The following is a 23608-nucleotide window of genomic DNA, read 5'->3' on the forward strand; positions in this document are numbered from 1 at the left end:
TTCTATTATATCTCACACAATTGTTTAAGAATTTGAAATTAAACCTTGCAAAATTTTCTTAAATTAAAATGGTAAAGATTATATTGAATTTAGTAGTTTTATTTTACGTTTCCATGGTTTTTTTTCGCAATTTGTCAGATGGAATTAATTTTTATCTGAAATCTCTTTCCATTTGGTATACGTGCATTGTTTAATTTCTGAATACATTTTCAAGGTTGTGTGGAATAGCTAAACAACTAAAATGGTTTCAAAAAAATCACATCAGTAAGAGCATCCTAAATTGTGCAATGCTACTTACTACTAAACTATTTTTACAAAAAAAGACAATACTTAATATATCACAAATTATTGGTCTTTGCTTGAAATGGAATTTCTTCCTGTGCTTTTTTTTGGTCGTGAAAATAAAATTATAATATTTACATTTCCTTTTTGCCATCCTGCTTTTATCTGTTTCATTACTCTCAAGATGGGTGATTCCATGGCTGAATGATCAGTTGTCAAGATATTGATTCCTCTCTCTAACATAGTCCCTCATCTCCACTGAACTCCGGGCTAAAGTGAAAAACATCTCAAGCCTTCATGGGTCAGTCTTGACAGTCTAAAGCGAGGGACAGACACTGGATGGAAAAAAAATATTCTATCAATTGTTGTCTCCCATACAGAGCCTTCACCAACAAAAGTGCACACCAACCAATTTCAGGTACAGTCCTAACAATTTTGCTGTCTATTTTGCCATTATAAACAAGACTTTAGAATATCAATCATAGTGCTTCTAGGAATTTGAGATAAAATGAAAGCATCACACAAGGGTCTTCAAGTAGCTATGCCTTTTGTGCAGCAATTTAATCATGCATGTCTTGGACTTGCCTAATTAATGATCTCAACTTGCTGCTTGGCAACCTCTCAAATGACTGCACAGAACTGCTGATGCTGTGCTAACAGACTGCCAATGCCTGTTCTCTCCACGTGCCTTTGAATAAACTTCAAAGGGTGCACACCCTAAAAGCTTGCTTGGGAACACAATCAATATTCAGAAAAGTGGTCCCATATCCTCCATCACTGCTCCCTACTTAACATCAAGCCACACACAATTGTTTCTGTGGTTGGCCAAAATTTAAGGGTCGTTATCGATTCAGAGATCTGCCAAAACATCCAACGTTTTCACTTGCCATTTAGCTGTAAAATGTTTCAGCCACATTTAAGCCACACAAATTTCAGAGACTTACAGGCACAATTTTAAAAAGATATGTTTTTGATTGCAATAGCAAGCTGAGCAACTATTTGATCAAGATTAAAGGTATCTCCCTTGAAACTATTTAATAGTTACTTAGTTTATAATTGTGACTACCTAAAAAAAGAACAATCATTCAAGATTCACTACTCAGTTTTCTTAATTTGATGAACGTTTATTGGATGTTTTATTTTTAAAGTTTTCTCAAAGTTAAACATGCCAAGTTTGCAATAATCCATGTCAGTTATACTTCCTCTGATAAATATATCAAGTGAGGATTCATTTTAAAATAACCTGAATGATGATTTCATTGAATAAATAATTTTCAGGCAGGATTGTGTAATTGCAAAAAATGCTGCCAGTGTGGTAATATCATTGCCTCTCAGTGCGCTGAATGCAGTTATTTTGCAATGTCACAGTTAGCTAATATTCACTATCATTAAGAAATTATACTCAGAGCTGTTCAACCAAATTATTAGCACGTCTTTACACACAGAGGATATTATCTCTAGGTTTGCAGAACACAATAAAGAAATGGTGAACTCCTGCATCAAAAGTGCATGGTTGTTAAACTGTAACTAATCGGATTGTAAATAGACTGTAGGAGTTTCCAAGGAAGATTCTGTATTTATTTTTAAATCTTAATAAATACTAGACTAAGAGGGACACGTTGGGTCCCAGTCACATGGGAGACCTGGTCCCAAACGCAACCCATTCCCCAACTCAATATTCCACCACTCACCCGTTTCCCAATGCAATATTCCACCACTCACCCATAGCCCCTAACTGCGCAGGCGCGGCTCATTTCCCCTCATCCCTGAGCACTCCCTGCCCCTCCTCTTCATGTGTGGGCAGGGGGAGGGGGGGTGTAGTGTGTGGGCGGGGGTGGACTTGTGGCAGGGATGGGTCTATGGGTGGGGGGGAGAGTTGTGTGGGGGGGGGGCTGTGGCGTGGGTGTGTGGGCGGGGGGAGTTGTGGGGTGACAGGGATGTGTGGGCGGGGGGAGGGAGGGGGGTCAGGGTGTGAGCTCGGAAAAAAAGACGGGGGAAGAGCCAAGGGGGAGAGGGGGTATCACGGGGTAGGGGCTGAAGCTGGCGGCGTGATTGGGACTTACAGCGGGTGCTGGTCGCTAGTCGTTCTCCTTCGCCAGGATCAGAGTCTCCGCTTTCTGTTTGGCGACATCTCCGACTCCAGGCTGGGCTGGGTCTCCGACGCTGGGCTGGTTCGGGCCCCTCCAAAAATTGTGTCCGGTTGGAAACCTCCGCCACCCATCGTCAGCTCCAGTAAAGACGCAATGGCGCAGGAAGGGGCGGACCGTCCCGGGGAGTGACAGAAGAGACTAATCCGCGCAGCGCCGACTGGCAGAAGAGATCGATCTGCGCAAGCGTGTTTTTTAAGATTGTTAAACCTTGCTAACTTATCACATTCAACCAATCAGAACGTAACTCGCAGCACAGGAGAACGGTGTGTGAGCTGGCGAAAAATCGTCGCGCTATCGCGTACCCTTGTTGCGCAAATAGAAAGACCACCCAAACCAGATGATAACAAGATCAGGGTTTTGGTTATTGATATGGATAGAATATAGATAAAAGATAGATAACAGAAAACAATATTACACAGCCTATCCATCATAAAGCACAGTATTCTGTGTGGATTTCTATATAAAGTCAGGAAAGTGATAAATCTGCTTTATTAAAAGATACTGAAGGCAGTTAATGTGCTACTTTACCGTTTCCAAGGCATTGGTCAGTTGTTTATTTATTTTATTTAGCGAATGCAAAGTCCTTTAGCCAAGTAGTTGCCTCTTGATCTGCTGTATGAAGGGTGACAAGTCCTCCTTTGAGTCTTTGTTGAGGGCATGCTTCAATGATGTGTTGCATTGTTTGCTGCTCTCCACAAGCACACCGTGGGGTTGGGCTGCTGCCCCATTTGTGAAGGCTGGCCAAGCAGGTCAGTTGTTGACCAATCATATGCAGATACAACAGACATCAAAGCTGTTCAATCTCTGTGATGGCCACCACGTAACTACTGTCCTCAACAACCCAATCTGGTCTCTGACACACTCCAGGCCCAAACCTGAGCATCTGACTTTTAAATGCTCACTCAAAAATACTCAAGTAGCTTCTGTAACAATACAAATGAAACAGCAAGAAGCCACAAATGTATTTCCTCATCTAATTGACCTTGCAAAATCCACAGACTAAAAGAGCCCAAGATAGTTGTACTAATATAATCACTTGCCACAACTGATTACCCCAATTTCTGCGTATATCCTATCCCACCATTAAAACAGATTAACCTGAAGTGCCCATGTCATGATTTTATATTGGCAATAGTGATTGGTGATAGGTTCCCAGTATTGACTTTACCACATCCCATCTTTAGATCAAACAAGATTAAATTTGCAATTATTAGATCAAATGTGATTATATTTGCAATAGTGATTGGCCCTGGGTTACCAGCATTGACTTTGCACATCAGATCAAACATGTGCAAGGAAACTCATAGTCCAGTAACTCAAGAAACTTAATACCTTCCAGGATAAAGCAACCTGCTTTACGCCAATTCACACCAATCCAACAACCTGAATATTCACTCAATGAGCAGTAGGTATGTGGTAATCACCACCTGCAAGGCCTCACATTCACTGGCTATCCTGACTAAATAACTTATCAATTAACATAACCGTGGCTGGGTTTAAATCCTGGAACTCATTCCTCAGCAGAAGCATTGAAGTACCTTCATCAGAAGGGTTGCATGTGTTGAAGATCATTCACCACCACTCAAGTTTACTTAGAAATGTGCTGGCCCAAACAATGAACGAATGAAGAAAACTTCAAGGGGCTCCTGGTTGGCTTCCCATCTTCATCCTTCTAAAGGTCTAGCTCATCCAAAACTCTGCCGTTCACAGCCAAATTTCCACAGGTTTGATGATTCTATTTGACCTAATAGGTGGAAAGGGTACAGAAGAAATTCACCAGGATGTTTACCTGGGCTTGCAGGCTTGAGATACAGGGAGAAGTTGGGGAGGCTGGGATTTATTTATTTGGAGTGTAAGAGGCTGAGGGGTGATCTTATTGAGGTATATGCGGTCATGAGGGGAATGAATAAAGTGAATGCTCACAGACTTTTTCCCCCATGGTGGTGGATTCTAGAAATACAGGGCAAAGGCTTGTGAGGAGATAGATATTTAAGACGGGCCTCAGAGGGTAGCCCGTTTCTGGTGTGAGCTGTCAGAAGATGCTATAGCAGTAAATGCAATTATGATTTTTTAAAGACAGTTGGATAGAGATATTGGTGGATAGGGTTTAAAGGGCTAAAGGCCAAATGCTCGCAAACCTAAATATTCACTGGGTGAGCAGCATATTCAGTCTGAAGAAGGGTCTCGACCAGAAACAATACCCATTCCTTCCCTCCGGAGATGCTGCCTGTCCCGCTGAGTATCTCCAGCACTTTGTGTCCACCTGAGCAGCATATTGGACTAGCCCTATATGCTGACATGGACAAGATGGATTCAAGGGCCTGTTCCCATACTGTACAGCTCTATGACTGTGTAAAGTTTACAACCATGAGGGGCATAGAGACAATATTCTTCCCATGGCTATGGTGTCTAAAACTAGAAAGCATAGGTTTTAAGCTGAGAGGGGAGAAATTTAAAGGAGATTTTTTAAACAAAGGATGGTGAATATTTAGAAGAAGCTGCCAGAGGCGGTAGTGGAAGCAAATACAACCTCAATGTTTAAATGGCATATTGAACAGGTATCTGGATAGGAACGGATGTTCAAGGATCTGTGCCGAATGCGGGCAAATGGAATTAGTGTAGAAGTATAAAACTAAAACACATACAAAAGTATGACACAAAAACAAACATATTTTAACGGGCCCAATTAAACTAAACAACAACCTCTCTTCCCTTTCGCTCAGCAGCCAATTCCTCCCATGCAATTTATAGGGAGGATTGTACTTGTTCCAGATCTGACCTGGTGCAGATTCCCATCCAGACACACCTGGGAAATCTGTAAGCTGGCACAGCAGCAAGGCTGGCACTGTGCCAAGATCAAGGCTGCACCTCAAGCTCTCAAGAAGCAGCCTGCCTACAGCCTAGCAGATCTGGCGATCTTAGAAAATAAGCTTTATTCATTTTCAAAAATACCAAAATTTACCTGTCTTAGCTGACGGGTGAAGTTATAAATTCAGAATTTATCAACCAAATGAAATTCTTATTTTGGCACGCTTACCTGTGTAGAACGTGGAATCTAAAAGCAGGCCATCAGAGGTCATTTATAAGGAGAATCGTTTGTTCCACCATACCTTCCTTCCACATGATACTGCATCATATATGAAGCGATTCTGCTATTTGAAATCCTGATGAATTTTCAAATTAAAATCTTTTCACTTATTAAGATTGGTTGGCTCCTCACCAGAGTATTTGAAAGAGTATGTCACGTGTTCTAGTGACAGTCTCAAGCAGCAAGTCAAATTCCATCATGTTTCATGACTAGCACTGCATGCACTAGTGACACGGAAATTAGCCATGATGGAAAAGGGTGGAAAAATCAATCAGAGATACTGTGTAAACTAGTTAGGAGACCACCATTGATTAAATTAGTGCATTCACTCCAAAAAGATGGGAATTTCTAATTATAAACGAAATCAAAGATTTGAAATAATGATGGGTTTCAGACTCACAACAAATTTAACTTGCAAATTCCATCAAATTCTGAACACAAAATATGTTAGAACTCACCAAATTGTAAGGGGAAGGGATCATTACTGGTGCACTGGATAAGAACCAGCACATTGGATAAGAACCAGCATGAAGGCTGTGTTTTAATGCACGTACCTCTGGAATTACATTTGTTTAATGTATGATTAAATCCCATATATACGAAAAGAGAGTTTTGACACCATTCCAATTTGCACCCATTTTCCCCACAAAAGGTTCCATGGGTGCATGTGATGGACACCAGGAATCCTGATTAACGGCCTAGTACAGTGATGGAGGACCCAAGAATGTTATCATCAAGCATCTCATCCACCAACATTCCCAATGCAGCAGTACTGAAATGAAGGGATTAAGAAGTTGGCTCTTCTATTTTCCCGTCAACTTGCATCAATATCATCGAAACCCTTTAGTTTTGTCCTTTAACTTTTAGCAATCTGTGCCCATTTTAGTTTATGAAGCTCTTGAAAACCATCCAGAATTATTTTAAATAATCACAATAATCAGTTATATAAAGTAAATTTCACCTAATTCAATTTTCCTCTAATATGGCAATCACACTCATGTATAATAATGTACAAATCTGTCCTGAGGCGATGGCAATGACCTGATCTTAGTAAATGACTACAAGCAATGCACTACAATTACAGTCTGTTGAAAACCAATTGGATCACATTCAGGTACAAATTGCTAAAAGGTAGAACATAGAGTCTTTTGTTCAATAATTATCTGAAGAGACATATATACTCTGCAGGAAGTGTTTGTAGAATAGATGCCGGACTAGGAAAAATAGCATCAATGGAATCATGTGAATCGGTTTAGGGAAATGAGAAGGAGAACAGGAACTTTCACATGCATTTGGAACAGTGTGGTAATTTAAAACATTTGTCCGTGTTAATTGTCATCTGAGGCCTTATACCTGTGAACATCTTGAGTTAACAATGAATTTTAAAACAAATGTTATTAGAAAATTGTCAGTTTTTATTCATGCTCTTTGCTATAACTTTAAATAAGACAAGAACTATATACTGAAAAAATACAAAACAAAAGCCACACAACGTGTTATTTAAAGTAACATTGCGTGGCAACTCATAAATACTGTTTAGCACAGTGGCTAGAAATAACAGCAAAACTATGTACAAAATTTCAAGCAAGTTTTTAAACAATGCACTTGACAAACAAAATTTCTACATCTGGATGTAAGACACAGACCAATAAATGTTTTTGATTTACATTTTTTTTTTTTAAGTTCAGCTAATTTCAACCAAATTGGTTCAAAACCTCTATAAAGATCATAATCAGAACAGATTTGCAACAGTGTTTGATTAAAATTAATATCTAGTTTCTCAGGTGAAGAAAGAAATAAGTTAAAAAGGGTTTTGGACACAGTGTTCCCCAGCTCTCTCACAGATATTCAGTTCATCATTTGTACCAACTTAGTGGTAATATCTAATATTGGGCGCAACTTTTATTTCTGGAGTTGAATGCCGAGTCCCAGGTTCTTGTTTTCTTCATTGGTTCCAGTGTAACACTTTTCAAATAATAGGAGTCATTAATTTAATTGAATACTAAAAAGATAATCTACTATGCTGAACCTTGGTCCAGCACATTCTTGTACCAAAGTACGTTCTCTTTAAATAAACACTAGCTAAATTACCACTGTTTTAAAATAATCTATAAAAAGGAAAAGCTACCTAACAGTAGTCACAGGAAATTGTGCAAACAAGGGGTTTAACCTAAAAGGTCGGGTCAAGATGAGAAACTAAACATTAATTTTGCGTCATCTTTGTAATAGCATTTTTGCTTTGTGTATCTGCCAATTCCAAACTTCACACATAGAAAAGGGAACATTTCTAACACAAGAACCTGAAGAACCCGGTTATGTGACTTAAACATTTGATCATTGAGATCTCTTCACAACATGGAATGTTTCTTAGATACAGCCCAATATTCAACACTTTGCTGTATTTTTAACAGCTTAACAGTCTTCAACACCTGAAACTTTATTTTCGTAAATTCTGAAATGTTATACAAAACGCTGATACTTTTCAAAACAATGGTTTATGCAATTATCGACCGAACATCCACTAAAACAAGTGATGTCAGACATCACAGTAATGCTGGTTCTTTAATATTCACCTCATCCAGGTCTACCCCGGATCAGAATGCACTTCGACTTAAAGTAAGTGGAATGTAATGAGGAAAGGTTAATGTACAAAAAAGGAAAGGCAAGAGTGATGCTTACCCTAAACTCCTCCTTAGCTTGTTCAGCCACAAATTCATTAAAATCCTATGCGGATATACATTCCAAATTACCTGAGTTTAGACTTCAACTGAAGTACCTGAAGCTAGGCCATTGGGTGGGCACTGTGCAACTGTTGTGGCCATTTTTCTTTTTTGCATTGTATGTGTTACAAGAATTTATTAACTTAAACAACCTGGATTGTTTGTAAACATAATATTTTTTTTCTCCATTGGATATAACGCAACACAACATCTATTTTTACTATCTTTTAGACAGGCATTTTCTTTAATATATAGAGCTTATTCTTACTGTAGAAGATGGAACAGAATACAGGACAACAGTACTAATCCATCCAAATGTACCATGTTTATGCATAGTCTGCATTTAAACCACTGACATGAAAGCATGTGTTTTGCAAGCATCACTGCTTTTCACAAACATTCCCTAAAAGAGGAATTCTATCCCTGCCAAGAACAGTATAAGATATGCTAAAATTCTACGAACCTTTGTTCAGAATGCAGGTGATACTCCATGCAGACAATTGAATATATAGACTACCCCTTCACAAGGGCAGAGGCCTGCTCCACCTCGGGGGGGGGGGGGGGGGGGGGAGATGGGGAGGAGAGGCGTCTAGATTATCACAAAGCTCTGAGCAGAGGAGAGTTCTTCGGGTTGAGGCTCGTGGAGCTGCTGCTGCTGCTGGCGTGAGGGCTGTTGCACCAAGGCCTCAGAGTCCATTGTGCTGGTGTCATCCAACAAAGGTGAGAGCGAGACCTGAGTTGAGAACTGCTCAGCAATCACAGTGCTGGAGACTATGCTAGGACTGAAGCCAGAGATTGATGAATTCTTCAGCATCAGGTCAGAGGTGGAAAACAGAGGTCGGCTGACAATACTCACAGGAAAGAAGGCTGTCCCTTTCGGGATGAAGTTCACTTTGTTTCTGTCAGGACAGGAAAACAAAGGGACGGAGCTGGGAGGACGAGACCTAGTAGAAAGCAAAGTTATTAATGAACTCAATGAAGGAGACATGCCCTTTTTAGTACCCCAGAATCTAGCCCACTGCTGTTTATAATATTCAAGAGGAGAAACAGCTTTGAGAGTGGAAACAGTAGCTTAGCAAAAGTGTGTCTCCACAATGGTTTCAAAGCTTCAAAGTTCTGGGTATTGGTAAGACTTGGCAGAATCAAAGAACGCCAAATGGATAAATTCAGTTAAAATGAGGAAGAATATTAGCGAGAAAGAATTTCAAGAAAACATTATTCACGGAAACAGTTTCGTTGGCAATTCAAGCTTTTACAAAGTAGAAATCAAGATGTTTAAATTATTTTGACTTTGAAATAATATAATTTAAAGTTGAAAGCATTTTGATTTTTTAAATGCAGTAAAAATATTTCAGAACCAGGAAATGTTAATAAATGGCAAACACTTTTAGCGTTGTAATTTTTAATCTAAGCCGACACTGCTGGAATTGCATAACACTCATTAGATTTACATTTCAAAAGTTCTGGAGGTCCTGGAAATTAATTTGTCTTTAATTTTTATTTTATCAGCAGCTGTGATTTACCAAAGGAAAACTGTACACATTTAAATACTAGCGAAGAGCAGAGTTACTATACTGCTGATTTGACAAAAGTGCATCAGTAACCTCCCTTGCACTCCAGGGAAGACCAAAACTGCAAGGGTTTTCGCTCTGGTCTGGAAGGAGGCCGATCTGGCTGTAGACTGCATCATGTGGCCACTGGCAGCAGCAGTCACTGTGGGCTAGAGACTGTCAACAGCAATTACAAAGAAACATCAAAATAGGTGCAGGAGTAGGCCATTCGACCCTTCGAGTCAGCACAGCCATTCAATATGATCATGCTGATAATCCAAAATCATTACCCCGTTCCTGCTTTTCCCCCATATCCCGTGATTCCGTTAGCCCGAAGAGCTATATCTCACTCTTTCTTAAAAACATCCAGTGAATTGGCCTCCATTGCCTTCTTGTGGACATTCACTCTAGTTCTACCATTATCCAGAGCATCTGGACTGATCCAGCAGCCATGACCAGACTGAGTGATGGTGTGCATTTTCACTCGTCTTTTACCACCTGGCCTGGTTCCATTTCTCAAATACGTGAGCGGAGAACAGCCGCATGGCTAGGCTGGTGAGGCGAGGAGGAAAAGGTGGATGCTGGAATCATTCACAGCTTGTAAAAAGAATGAGCTGAACGCTGGTTAGGAAGATAATCCCTCAGAGGATGAGGTCAACGGCTTTTTTGATGGATTCAACCTCACTCATTAAAGATTCTATTCTATTCTATTCTATTCTATTCTATTGTCCCAATAGTGGGATATAGCTATTACTCCCAGTCAGGAGAGAGGAAGGACATGCAGGCAGGCTTGAACTCTCCAATTATCTCCTGCCATCTTCCCCTGCAACCGATGGAAACTGTGTCAGTGACGGTCATGCCATGGGTGCGGGGTGATGTAGCCAAGCCAGCTGAACAGTGTGAGCGAGTTGCGTGTTGTGGGTCTGGGGTCTGTTGGGACACAATGGTGCTCTGGAATATTGCGCATAAGCAGAAATTGTTGGTGGATAACTTATGTTCATAAATTCAGAAGTGATAGGCACATGGTGAACTTATCTGTGAGGTCAATATTCTTTTGAGATAACCACTCACGTGCACTCATTCAGCTTCTGGCAACACTGCATCCAGGATCTCAGAACTTGTTTTCACACTTTGACCTCCACATCTAACCAGTTCACAGCCTTTTGAGCACGCATCTCCAGGCATTTCAGACTCCTGCAGATATTTGGCATGATATCTCGCATGGTATATCCCACTTACAATGAATGGGCTGTAGTTAACCATACATCACTATTCCTTGATCAGTTTCTGTTACTATCATCCTTGCATTTCATTGTATGTACTGGTCCACCACCAGTCTTCCAGCAACTGGTGTTCTGGCACCTCCTTTAATACAGACAAGAGCGCACTTGAAACCCCCACCCTCCCCCTCCCTGGAAGTTCCCCCAAAAATGCATCACCTAGGCTGGGTGAGGCGGTCTACCTCGACCTCATTGGGACTTCTGTGCTGATCAGCAGATTGAATTTGCCCCCTGCGGCCGGCTTATGGAACTCCGGCCCAGTCGGAGCCGGCAGATCCGTCCCCATAGCCAACTTCCGGTATCTCGGCCTCTCAACGCCGTGACCTCTGTTGGTCTGGTAAAATGGATAATACAGCAATGCTCTGGAACCAGAGGTGCTGGAGAATCGGTGGTAGATCTGTACATGTAAGACCATTTTATTTCAAAGAATCAACACCTCTGGCAAATCGAATAGTTTGCGGACCCCACAATTCCATTTAACCAACTGCACCTTAATCACATGAGAGAATAAAATACTGAATTACAGTTGTCATTTGCATATATTCAAACAATGTCACACTTCCTTCCTATTGATATTCAGAGGTAAAAGCTAAAGCTAAAACAGTAGCAGATCTCAAAGACATCACAATCAGTGATACTATTAAAGAGGAATTTAAGTTCAATAAAGGAGGAACTATTGCAATAAATCTGGAACTTAAATTGTACACCTTGTAAAAGATGCAGAAACATAATAATAGGATTAGATTTAATCGTGCCTAATAAATGTCTTCAGCCATTTGTGATAATTGGCTCGACAAGCATTGAATCACATGCATGTCAAGTTCGCCTGAGCAATATATTCTCGGTATGCTAATCTCACCGAAGAAAACGGCAAATAATTAAGCAGTTTTAACCAATAACGCAAACCAAATGAATACAAAATAACTGTATTTTTGTTTAATGTGCCTTGGACTAAATTTAATTTAACACACGTGGCCACATTCTTGGGAGTGGGCAGATGGGAGCTCACTTCTGCTCTATCTCAGTCAGATCTAGGTGTTCTCCTAATTGTGATTTTCCAATTCAATAAATTAATCTGCAGATTTGCTATTTGAATAGTTCAATCTTTGTCTACTATCAATCCGTTCACTTTATAATCCTAACTCCAGCAAGACTTTGTTAAAAGCATACTTGCAGAAGGCAATGTTTAAGGGATAACACATTTAAAATTTTCTAGCATTTGGATTTGCACAGAATTTTCTTCAGATACCCACTGGCCAGAGCTCTGCTCATTTGGCATAATTTAGAGTTAGTAAAAACCCATCCATGCCAACCAACATACCTTCCTGCGCTTGGCCCATTTGCCTCTGCCCCCCTGAACCTTTCCTAACCTTGTTCCTGTCTAAACCTCTTAAATGTTTTTAACTTCTTTCCATCTGGCTGGCTGCTGGCAGGGGTTGGGAGTAGGGGAATTATAAGCAGCAAAAATAAACCAATGGTGGGCTGCAAATATGTCAGGACCTCTTGGTCTCCAGGATCTGTGGCCTTCCCCATGCAGATCCCTTTCCTGCCACTCAGTAAATGTTCATAAAATCTATTAGTTTTTTTATTTAGACATTGATACTAAGTGACTCTAAACAAAACGATCTTTGATAGTATCGAACTCAAGTTAAACCTAGTTGTTAAGATTAAAAACACTTATTTTTTCTGGAGGTTGCATATTATTTACCAACCTCGTGTTTCAAGTAATTCACATTGAGCAAAACCGTGTGTGTTATTTTTAATTGGACTACTGCAGCAGCTTGTTTTAATGTGAAGATGCACAGTCTCTCATTAGGATTGAAGTTCTCTCCCTTGGCACAAGAGGATGTGTTTCCACACGCATCTAAATGTGCCATCATCGTGCATAAAATACATTCTAAAGTGATCCTCCAGTGCTAACATCTAAATACAGAATCCAAACAACAAAGATGCTATGGTACTTAATCCATTTATTTATTCATCTATTTAATGTGCATTTCAGTCAATTCTAAAGAGTTGCTAATATTTAAAAAAATTATTCAAAAACACTTACGCCATTTCTTCAAAGACCTTCACTTTTTCACATCCCTCTGGGGGTTCTCGTTTGAACATATAGCTGTTGTTTGGTTTAGGTGAAGAAGCATATTTGGGGAGCGGTGAATTACTCCCACTGTCTGTAAATGCAAGGGAAGAGATTACTGAAGGATCTCGGAATGTAAAGTAAGAAATTGGTTCAACTAGGAGAAATCTGAAACAAAGTTCATAAGTGTTCAATCACTAAATTATGGGTTTTTTTTCTTCAAAAGTAGTGTTATCAAACCAATTGCTTTTGCACAAGATATCTGCTCTGAACAAGTTGAATTAAAAGGCAGCTAATGAAGCATAAAACTGTGTTTAAGCAAGATTATCACAATCATTTAGAGCAACCTCCAATTGAAATAAATTGCAGAAAGTTAGAATAAGCAGTCACTAAATGTTGTGTAAAATTTAAATGCTGATGAGTAGCACAAACATAAGGCCATTAAATCTGCTTGGTGCATAAAGGCCTGCATGAAGAAACCTAAGGTGCATCAAAAAGATAATTAATTCTGTCTTTATAAAAAGGATAGCAACATAGTTTTGTCTTAATAGATTTTTTTCAAGCAAATAAAAATGCATAAATGCAACCAAAAATCCTTATGAGTTGGACAAAGTATTAATAGTAATAATAACTGTCTGCCAACAAATGTAGTCAACATGTAATCCTCTAAAATATTTACTTTGAAAAATTAAAATTATTTCATTATATCTCAAAAAAGAGACTTCAATGTGTTTTCATACTAAACATCCTGTTTCAATACTGCGGCTGTGAAGACTAATACATAAATGCCTCTTTCAACACGAATGACTGCACGGCAATGTAAGAAAGAGACTGAAAACTAACTGTACAAAATATAATATGCATCATTGAGGCAACTGGAGCGCACATGCCTTGGACGTCATTTTTCCGCTAACTGTAGGAGAGTCTATGACCTTTCCAACCTGCACGAGATCTGTGTGCAAAGCTCCCGCACTGTTGCAGTCTCATCTGCAGTCACTTTCATTGCAAGCACACAAATCAATAACATCTCTTTCTTCACTGCATTACTCCTGATAATCAGGCTGCTTATGCTCATTTCAAAATCCAGATGAGGCAATGAATATTTAACGCTGTGTGAATCAGTAAAATCGCAAAACTGGAACTACTCGTAATGGGACGCTTAGAAGCTCTCTCCTTCCTCAATTCAACTGTAGAAATAATTATTATTTTATTTAAAATGTTCATTCATGTCCTCCTTGAGCAGAGTCTGGACCAATTTCTGTGCAATCTTTGCTTGCTTTTGGAACCATTTACCACATTAAAGGCATTATATAAATATATGCTGTTGATCTATACATCTTTCCAGTGTTTCAGCCATATTTGGCTCTAGTCTCCAGAATATTTCCCCAATACAAGCTTTAGTCCTAAACAGCATTTGAAATGAAAAAACATCTATAAGAAAAAGTGAAATTGCACTTAAATAGATGTTTATTAAGTTTGGCCAACTAAAATATGCTGTCAATTATGGAAACAAAAGAAACTGCAAATGCTGGAATCTTGAGCAAAAAACAGTGCTGGAGGAACTCAGCAGGTCAGGCAGCATCTATGGAGGGAATTGACAAGCAATGTTTTGCATCTGTACCATTTTTCAGTCTGAAGAAGAGTCCCGACGCAAAATGTCATCAGCCCATTTCCTCCACAGATGCTGACTTAACCACATTCTGTCAGAAATCCCCAGAATGCTGCCAGTTTTGGTTGCTTTCTGACACTTCATGCACTATCACGTCTTCAGTTACAGGTATAGGAAGCAGATTTTTTATTTATTAATCAAACCATTTAAAATTTGGCACCCAGTTTAACCATGTAACCCAGAATGAAAAATTATTCAATATCAGGCACTAAAAATTGTTTCATCTTAAGAGGAGAGTTGAGATAGAGTCAATCATGCACCACAGACTTGAAGCAAACCATCAAACACACATTTACAACAATCCCATTTTTAAAATATTCCCACATTCCTATCAAATCCCCCCAGATTCCAGCATTCACCTCCTTATGGGAAATTAAACCTTCCAACACACTTGCCTTTGGGAGGCAGGAAGAAACTAGAGCACCATGGGGGAAACACCAGGGTCACAGGAATAACATGCAAACTCCACCCAGACAGCACTGTATCAACCCAGTCACCAGAGTTGTCAGCCCTACTTGCGGCTATGCTGTGTCGTTCTTGAAATACAAAAGAAAGTTAACTGAAAATCAGAACAGTACAAATGAACCACAATGCTCCCATACTTCTTTAAGTAGAAGACAACCAACCAGTTTGGCCCATCGAATCCATACTGGCTACCATTTCCCCCTATTAATTTTCCCTATACTCAATTCTAGCCCCATTTTCATAACAAGGAAGAAAGCGCCCTCTATGATCGTTAAATGTAAGTAAAATTAAAAGGACATTATAATCCATGGACTAATTATGTTCAAAATAGCTAAAAGTATTTTGGGGGAGAATAATAAATATTTCTTCCATTGACTGGAATTAAAACAGTAACATTCCTCCTGTAGAAGGATGCGGTACCGATCCTGTAATGCAAAGGCAAGGTTACAGATTGAGCACCAGACTTGCTTTGTAGTAATCTTCAAATCAGAGCTCGTCTTGGCTTGGCTCCAGACTAAGAGTGTAAACAATTACAAAGACCATCATAACTCTTTGAAGCAATTTAAAGGGTTAGCTATAAATCCATTTTAATGCAGTGTCAGCATTAAGGTTACAATCAACATAAAACTGCATCAATATTGAACAGGTTTTTATTTCAATAATTTAGATTTAGTTTGTGCAATCAATTAAAACGTTCACCACCATTTCCCTCAAAAGTGACTGGGAACATGGATTGCATACCTCAGGACATTAATAGTAACTGCTCAGGAAAATGAGTCAATGGAAGGAAATACATTTCCAAACACAACCTCATTGTTGTGAACAGGTCACAATGCAGAATTTTTAGCGAGGAGACTTTGAGCTTGGACATAAAGCAGCGGAAGGCAGAGACACACAGTTGCTGAAATGGAGACTGTGGACGCACACGTGATCAAAACTGGAGGAGTACAGAGATCTTGTAGGACCGTGGTGCTGGTGAAGGATATGGTGGTGAAAGTGAACCCATAAGGATATTTGAAAACGAGGGTAAGAAGTTAAAAATTCAAATTCATAAACATTTGGCCCAGTGGGCTACACTTGGGGAGGGATCCTGCATGCACAGTTGAATGAATGACCTTGATCAGAGTAACAACGAAATTCATCAGCCCTTCCCAAGAGAAGGTCAGGGGCTGGGTCAAAGCAGCTAGAGACTCCGCTTCTAATTCCCCAATGGCTTTTCGTCATTTACATGGCACAAATCAAGAGTACGATGAAATACTCTGCACTTGCCTGGATAACAGCTGCTCTGATGCCGGTCAGGATGATTGACGCCATCCAGTAAAGCTGCCCGTGTGACCACCACCCATTCCTCATACAAAAATGCACTCCCTCACTCTCCAGCCCACCATGACTGCAATATACCCCAGCTACAAGACACACTGTGGCTACTCTGCCAACACCTCCCAAATCCACAACCTTTTTATCATCCGGGTGGACAAGGACAGTAGGCACCTGTGAACATCTTGGGTTTTCCTCCAAGATAGTCACATACCCTATTGTCTCTGGAACTATTGCTGTTTGCACTATTATTGTTTGTTTGTTTGTTTTCATTTGCTTTACCTATTGTACTTGTTTGACGTGATTGTACATATGTATGGTATTATCTGAGCTGATTGAATAACATGCAAAAATATGCTGCACTGCACCTCGGTTCACGTGACAATAATAAACCTGGTCTGGGCATGTATCATGCATCAAAATTCTGGAATTATCCACAAAAAGCATTATATGAATACCTTCATCAGATGGTATAGGATAGGCAAAAATAAGCTTTGTGGCTTCAGCCTATTCCTTTTTCGGTCATTGATTATGTGAACGTTGTGTGAAATGGATACTGTGTTGGTTCATATTCACACAGATTGTATAGTTTTGTTCTTTTTAATGTATGACCGCAATAAACCATTTATTCATTCATTCATTCATGGTCTACCAGTATGCAATCAAAGCAAATCTACATTCATATGTGTAGGAAGGAACTGCAGATGCTGATTTAAACCGAAGATAAAGCACCAAATGCTGGAGTAACTCAGCGGGAGAGGCAGCATGTCTGGAAAGAAGGATCGAGGCCTTTCTTCAGTCAGCCTCAATTTGCAATGACGTGCAACATTCATTCCTTTGTAAACATCAATACTGAAACTTTATCAACAAATCCTGGACCTGAAGACTGGTGCAGATCGTACTGCTTACAAAAGGCACACTGTTAGGAAGAAACAGCACGATATGAAAGTAAATATCAGTCTAGGTGGCTGCAATTTACATCCAATTATCACATAATCACTGACAACATTGATGGAGTCATGATGTACCACAGCTGTGAAATACAAAACTACAATCAGATTCCTTTTACACCTACTCCTAAAATTAGAAATAAAGCAAAAATAATTTATTTCAAATCATCACACACTGACATAAGATAATTAGACGCTTCATTGAGGAAGGGGAAGATTGGAAATGTGTTGCTGAATGTTTCTAAAGCAGGTTCTGGAAAAAGCACTGGATTATTTGAATCTAAGGAACATATAAGGGAGGATGTCAGGTCAGCAAAGGTTTCAATCTACACGGAGGCCTTTGCCCCCAATCCCCCCCCCACCTTCGCCCTGCCCCCACACCCCCCTCCCTCCCCCACTCTTCCCCCCTCCCGCCCCCACTTCCCCCCTCCCTGCACCACTCCTTCCCTCCCTGCCCCCCCCCCGGCCCCACTATCTGCCCCCCCCCCCCCCACCTCTCTCCCCCCCCTCCCTCCCACATCCCCATTACCCCCCTCCCCACCCCCACCCGCCGCAACTCTCTCCCTCCTCTCCCTTTGTTCAATAAGGTGGTGGTTTAAACAGACTCATTGTCTGTGTTGCTTGATAGAACTCCTTTTATTCCAATCCAGAAATGAGCTGATTGCAGTTCTGGCAAATAGTGACTGTTTATGTAACTTACGATGAAATTATTTTTGTCTCTCTTTACACCAGGAAGCAGAAGTGATAAAGCATAACTCTCCATGGAAACATTTAAAATGTTCTGCCAATGGACACAGGGCACATATTTTGCACGGCTTTTGTAAAACAAAAGAAAGAAACCTTCAGCATAATCTGAAAGCTTTGTTCATTCTGTAATGATTGAATCAATGTCAGGCGATCCAAGGTGCGCTTCGTGTGAGTGCGGCCGTATTATTTTGCAGGCTCATCACAACAGATATGACACCAGCTCACACCGGTTTGCCTCCCAAAGTACAGTAGAAATTCAGCACAGGATAGTGAAAAAATAAAAGTTAATGAACATCAAAGTTTAAGAAAGTACAGGAAAGATTGAATATTTGGTGATGATGAAGACAAATAACATTTTAAGTGCTTTTCCCATTGCACAGTAGTCTTTATTTTCACAAGTTTAAGTGGGAGGATTCCAGAGAATAGATTTCATGATGTGGCTTGTCTACTTGGGTGTGCTGCTTCCAACACATCTTGCATGAAAACTTCAGAGAGAAATATTGGATCAGAGCAACAATTTGGGAGTGTTGAATCAAAGGTTAATCAAAGTAAAGATAGACACAAAAAGCTGGTAGAGTAAATTGCTGGAGAAACTCAGCGGGTGAAGCAGCCTCTATGGAGCGAAGGAATAGGCAACATTTCGGGTCGAATTGGGAGTAGGGGATAGAGTCCTTACAGGAAGCAAGGTGGGAAGAAGTGTAGTCCAGATAGCCATGGGAGTCAGTGGGTTTGTAGTAGTTGTCGGTCAGTAGTCCGTTACCTGCGATGGAGATGGCGAGGTCTAGAAACGGGAGGGAGTAAAGAGTAGGAGTGAACTGGTCCTTTTCAGAATGGCAGGCAGTGACGAGTGGAGTGCCGCAAGGCTCGGTGTTGGGGCCGCAACTGTTTACCATATATATTAATGATTTGGAAGAGGGAATTAGGAGCAACACTAGTAAGTTTGCGGATGACACAAGGCTGGGTGGCAGTGTGAACTGTGAAGAGGATGTTAGGAGGTTGCAGGGTGACCTGGACAGGTTGAGTGAGTGGGCAGATGCGTGGCAGATGCAGTATAATATAGATAAATGTGGGGTTATCCACTTTGGTGGCAAAAACAAGGGGGCAGATTATTATCTCAATGGGGTTAGGTTAGGCAAGGAGGAGGTGCAGCGAGACCTGGACGTCCTTGTACACCAGTCACTGAAAGTTGGCGTGCAGGTACAGCAGGCAGTGAAGAAAGCTAATGGAATGTTGGCCTTCATAACAAGAGGATTTCAGAATAGGAGTAAAGAGGTGCTTCTGCAGTTGTATAGTGCTCTGGTGAGACCACATCTGGAGTATTGTGTCCAGTTTTGGTCTCCTAATTTGAGGAAGGACATCCTTGTGATTGAGGCAGTGCAGCGTAGGTTCACGAGATTGATCCCTGGGATGGCGGGACTGGCATATGAGGAAAGATTGAAAAGACTAGGCTTGTATTCACTGGAGTTTAGAAGGATGAGGGGTTATCTTATAGAAACATATAAAATTATAAAAGGACTGGACAAGCTAGATGCAGGAAAAATGTTCCCAATGTTGGGCGAGTCCAGAGCCAGCGGCCATCGTCTTAGAATAAACGGGAAGCCTGAGGTGAGAAAAAACGTTTTCACCCAGAGAGTTGTGAATTTGTGTAATTCCCTGCCACAGAGGGCAGTGGAGGCCAAGACACTGGATGGATTTAAGAGAGAGTTAGATAGAGCTCTCGGTGCTAGTGGAATCAAGGGATATGGGGAGAAGGCAGGCATGGGTTATTGATTGGGGACGATCAGCTATGATCACACTGAATGCGGTGCTGGCTCGAAGGGCCGAATGGCCTCCTCCTGCATCTATTTTCTATGTTTCTAGATGTCAGATGTCCTCCAACCTCATCTATTGCATCTGCTGTTCCAGGTGTCAACTGCTCTACATCGGTGACGTTTCGGGTCGATACTGAAGAAAGGTCTCGACCCGGAACGTCACCCATTCCTTCTCTCCAGAGATGCTGCCTGTCCCGCTGAGTTACTCCAGCATTTTGTGTCTATGTTCGATTTAAACCAGCATCTGCAGTTCTTTCTTACACATTCTAAGCAAAGGACTGCAGGAGTGATAAAGGTTTGTAATGGGCCTGTCACACTTAGGCGATTTTTTTGGCTACTGCCGGCGACTGTCATAGTCTCAGCAGGTCGCCAAAAACTGGCGACTAGACCCCGTTACGACAATGTCTACAACAACCTACCTCCTTGTTGACGTCAAGCTACGGCACGCTACTGACAACCGGCGACCCACAGGACGTCCACCTATGACAACCTACGTCCACCGCGACAAGCTACAACAAGATAAGACAATTCAGTCGCCGGTGGACGTAGGTTGACATAGGTAGTCGCCAATGGAATTCACTGGTCAGCACCTGTGACAACCTACGTCATCCTGGCGACAACCTACGACAGCACCTATGTCAGGAGAAGTCAAGCTATGACAAACCCACGCTGACTGTCGCCAAAAAATTTGGAACATTTCAAAATCCAGTGGCGACCAGAAAAAATGCTACGATTCTTTGGCCGACTGAGGAGATCATATAGGCGACAACCCGGCGACAGCCTAATTGCCTGTAGTCGCCTAAAAAATTGCCTAAGTGGGACAGGGGCATAACTGTAAATAATAAGTTATTGGGTTGAAATCACAGTCTAGACCCTCTGAATGGCATCAGGCAGGAAAATAGGTACACACCAATAGAAAAATGCAGTTGTTCATTAACTGGCAGTCTACATTTGATGACATAATGTTACATGCTTCCAAAATTCATTTAAAATGTATAAAAAGTAAGGCATGGAAATAATTTTACGCACTGCTTGATTTGATAACAATTCTACTCCCTTATTGACATGTTACCTTATGACATGTGGGATGGTCATTATGATCATAAAATTCTGCTTGTTCTATGTCTTTATGATCACAAAAACATCATAAAATTTTGTTAAAGGTAGACACAAAATGCTGGTGTAACTCGGCGGGTGAGGCAGCATCTCTGGAGAGAAGGAATGGGGATGTTTCAGGTCGAGACCCTTCTTCAGAATAAAATTCTGTTAGTTGCAACAAACCTTCATTTCTCTGAACATGGCATGAAAGAATCCAGGTTAATTCATAAGCTTCAAACATCATCAAATCCAACTCGTTATTGCAATAAGCCTTCCATTCTTAAAAACAGTATTCTCACAGAAAACATGCGACTTAAACTTAAGGTTGTATAATTCCTCACATAATGATTTTTCATGTAATAATGCAGTGGAAAAGGCATTGAATTTCTCTATACAAATACAAAATGCTGTAAAAATACAATAACTGCTAATGTGAATCATAGAAAATTAAGACATCATTTAAAATATTTAACATCAATGCATTTTATACAATCAATTTATCTGATTTGCTTTTTACCACTTTTGCATACAACATTTTGTATCGGATGTTCTTTTCACAACTTTCCATTCATCAAGGAATAAGATTTAAAACTTCATTAAACATAAATACTGGAAGGGTAACATTGGATTAAGACCAGGATATCTAATGTATTTTAACAAAAGCAGCACAGGTATTGTGTTTCATGGTGTTAAACAGATTTATTAGTTCATCATAGACATCATCAATATGTTAGTTCATAACAGTACTCAGTTTAAGTTAAAAAATAGCATATTATATATTAATAACTCTTCAATATACTACATACACATGACAGAACGGAGCCACATTTACATTTTTTTCAACGATAATCCTTCTTGGAATAAAAAGACATATGGACCTGACAAATTTTCTAGCATCTCTTTCTCACATATCCATTGCTACTTCAACTTGATAATTGACAGTAGAATCTAAATGCAGAAAAACTCATTGGTGAATATATATATATGTAGACTCAGTTACATATTTGTTACATTGCAATAGATGAAAAATTCAGAACACCATCAAACATAATGCCAGACTTTGTGCAATTAGATGATGGAATGAGTAATGACTTCTCAACCGTATGACCTTTATGTCTAAATGCACATCCTCACTGTAAACGGCAGGAAGACAAACAAAACTAATGCATGCACAGCCAGTTAAGGAACAGTGTATCCATCCCCATCAGTAAACACACCAACATGAACGTATATTTGGTCCTATATCCAACACAGGCACTAGCAGAACAGATTCTCAGAATTTGGGGTTCACATTCCATTTTAAACCATTTCGTATTCATTCCTTGCTTTTTATCACCTGAAAATTTAAACCTAGACTGATGTGATCTTTGTAAAGGAAGTATTTTATGTCTTTCTCCAGTATTTCCCAAAGAGAAAAAATATATAGTTCCATTATATAAACTATTGATTAAAGAAACTCGAGGCCAAATAGTCTTACAATAAATTATGTCTCACTAAATACTCTATTTATAAAACTGTATTTTCTTAAATTACTAGTGTAAAGGTTTTATTTTTCCAACAATGTTTACATCACTAGAAAATATTTATGCTTTGTACCAAAGCATTGTGACTAAAAAAGCTATCTATTAATGACCGTTTAAATTTACTGTCAATTTTTAATGATATTTGCTCATTTATTGTTATTATTTTAGCTCAACATGCCTTGTATGTGAATACTTGGCCAATAAACTTACTTACTTACTTACAAATGCTTAACACAAATCAATTTTATTTTTAGTTACAGGTTGAACACTGATTTTCCAGCAACTGATGGCAAGCCCACCTCTGTAATCCGGACAAAATTCACATGCAGTTTATATTTTATATTTGTTTTTTTTAAAGTTTCTGGCACTCCATGATGCTTTAGAGACACGGGAGAGGTGTTGTTAGCAGGTCAGAGGTATATTGTCATTTCATCATCACGTGACCTCTATTGGTTACAGATAATCCAGAAAGGCTCTGGAACTGTGGGTGTTGGAGAATCGTTCAACCTGTATAAACGTCTTTAGAGAGAAGCGACATCTTGGCAATGCCACTATTTTGCAACTCCCTGCCCATAAAGCAAAAGTCTTTCCACGCAGTAACAACTCTCAAAGAACCAATGCTGTTCTTCGTAATGGTATTGACAATATTGCCCTTTTTGGGACCTATAGATTAATTAGTGACTCTGACAATTTACTGCTTCATGTGCGGGTGTAGGGTGTATCAAATGGAAAGTAATTTTCAACTGTCAGCCGCATGTTATTACCTGTAACACGCAGGTCACGGGGGGAACGTTCAAACTTAGTACAGACAGCACCCGTAATCAGGATCGAACCCTGGTCTCTGGCAGTGTAAGGCAGTGACTCTACTGCTGCGCCAA

At 40.1% G+C, this 23608-nt stretch overlaps 1 protein-coding gene across 1 annotated transcript in view; it reads right to left on the minus strand.

The window, feature by feature from the left end:
• Window positions 1-6914: 6914 nt before the first annotated feature.
• Window positions 6915-23608, minus strand: part of glcci1 (glucocorticoid induced 1) — a 183342-nt gene continuing 166648 nt past the window's right edge. Inside the window, exons 7-8 of the mRNA XM_033045825.1 lie at window positions 13124-13244; window positions 6915-9184 (exon numbers count right to left, since the gene is read on the minus strand). Coding sequence (XP_032901716.1) covers window positions 8830-9184; window positions 13124-13244 — 476 coding nt within the window. The 3' untranslated portion in view covers window positions 6915-8829. The remainder of the gene's footprint in view (window positions 9185-13123; window positions 13245-23608) is intronic.

Source organism: Amblyraja radiata, chromosome 2 (genome assembly GCF_010909765.2).
Source record: "Amblyraja radiata isolate CabotCenter1 chromosome 2, sAmbRad1.1.pri, whole genome shotgun sequence".
In the NCBI taxonomy this organism is placed as follows: Eukaryota; Metazoa; Chordata; class Chondrichthyes; order Rajiformes; family Rajidae; genus Amblyraja; species Amblyraja radiata.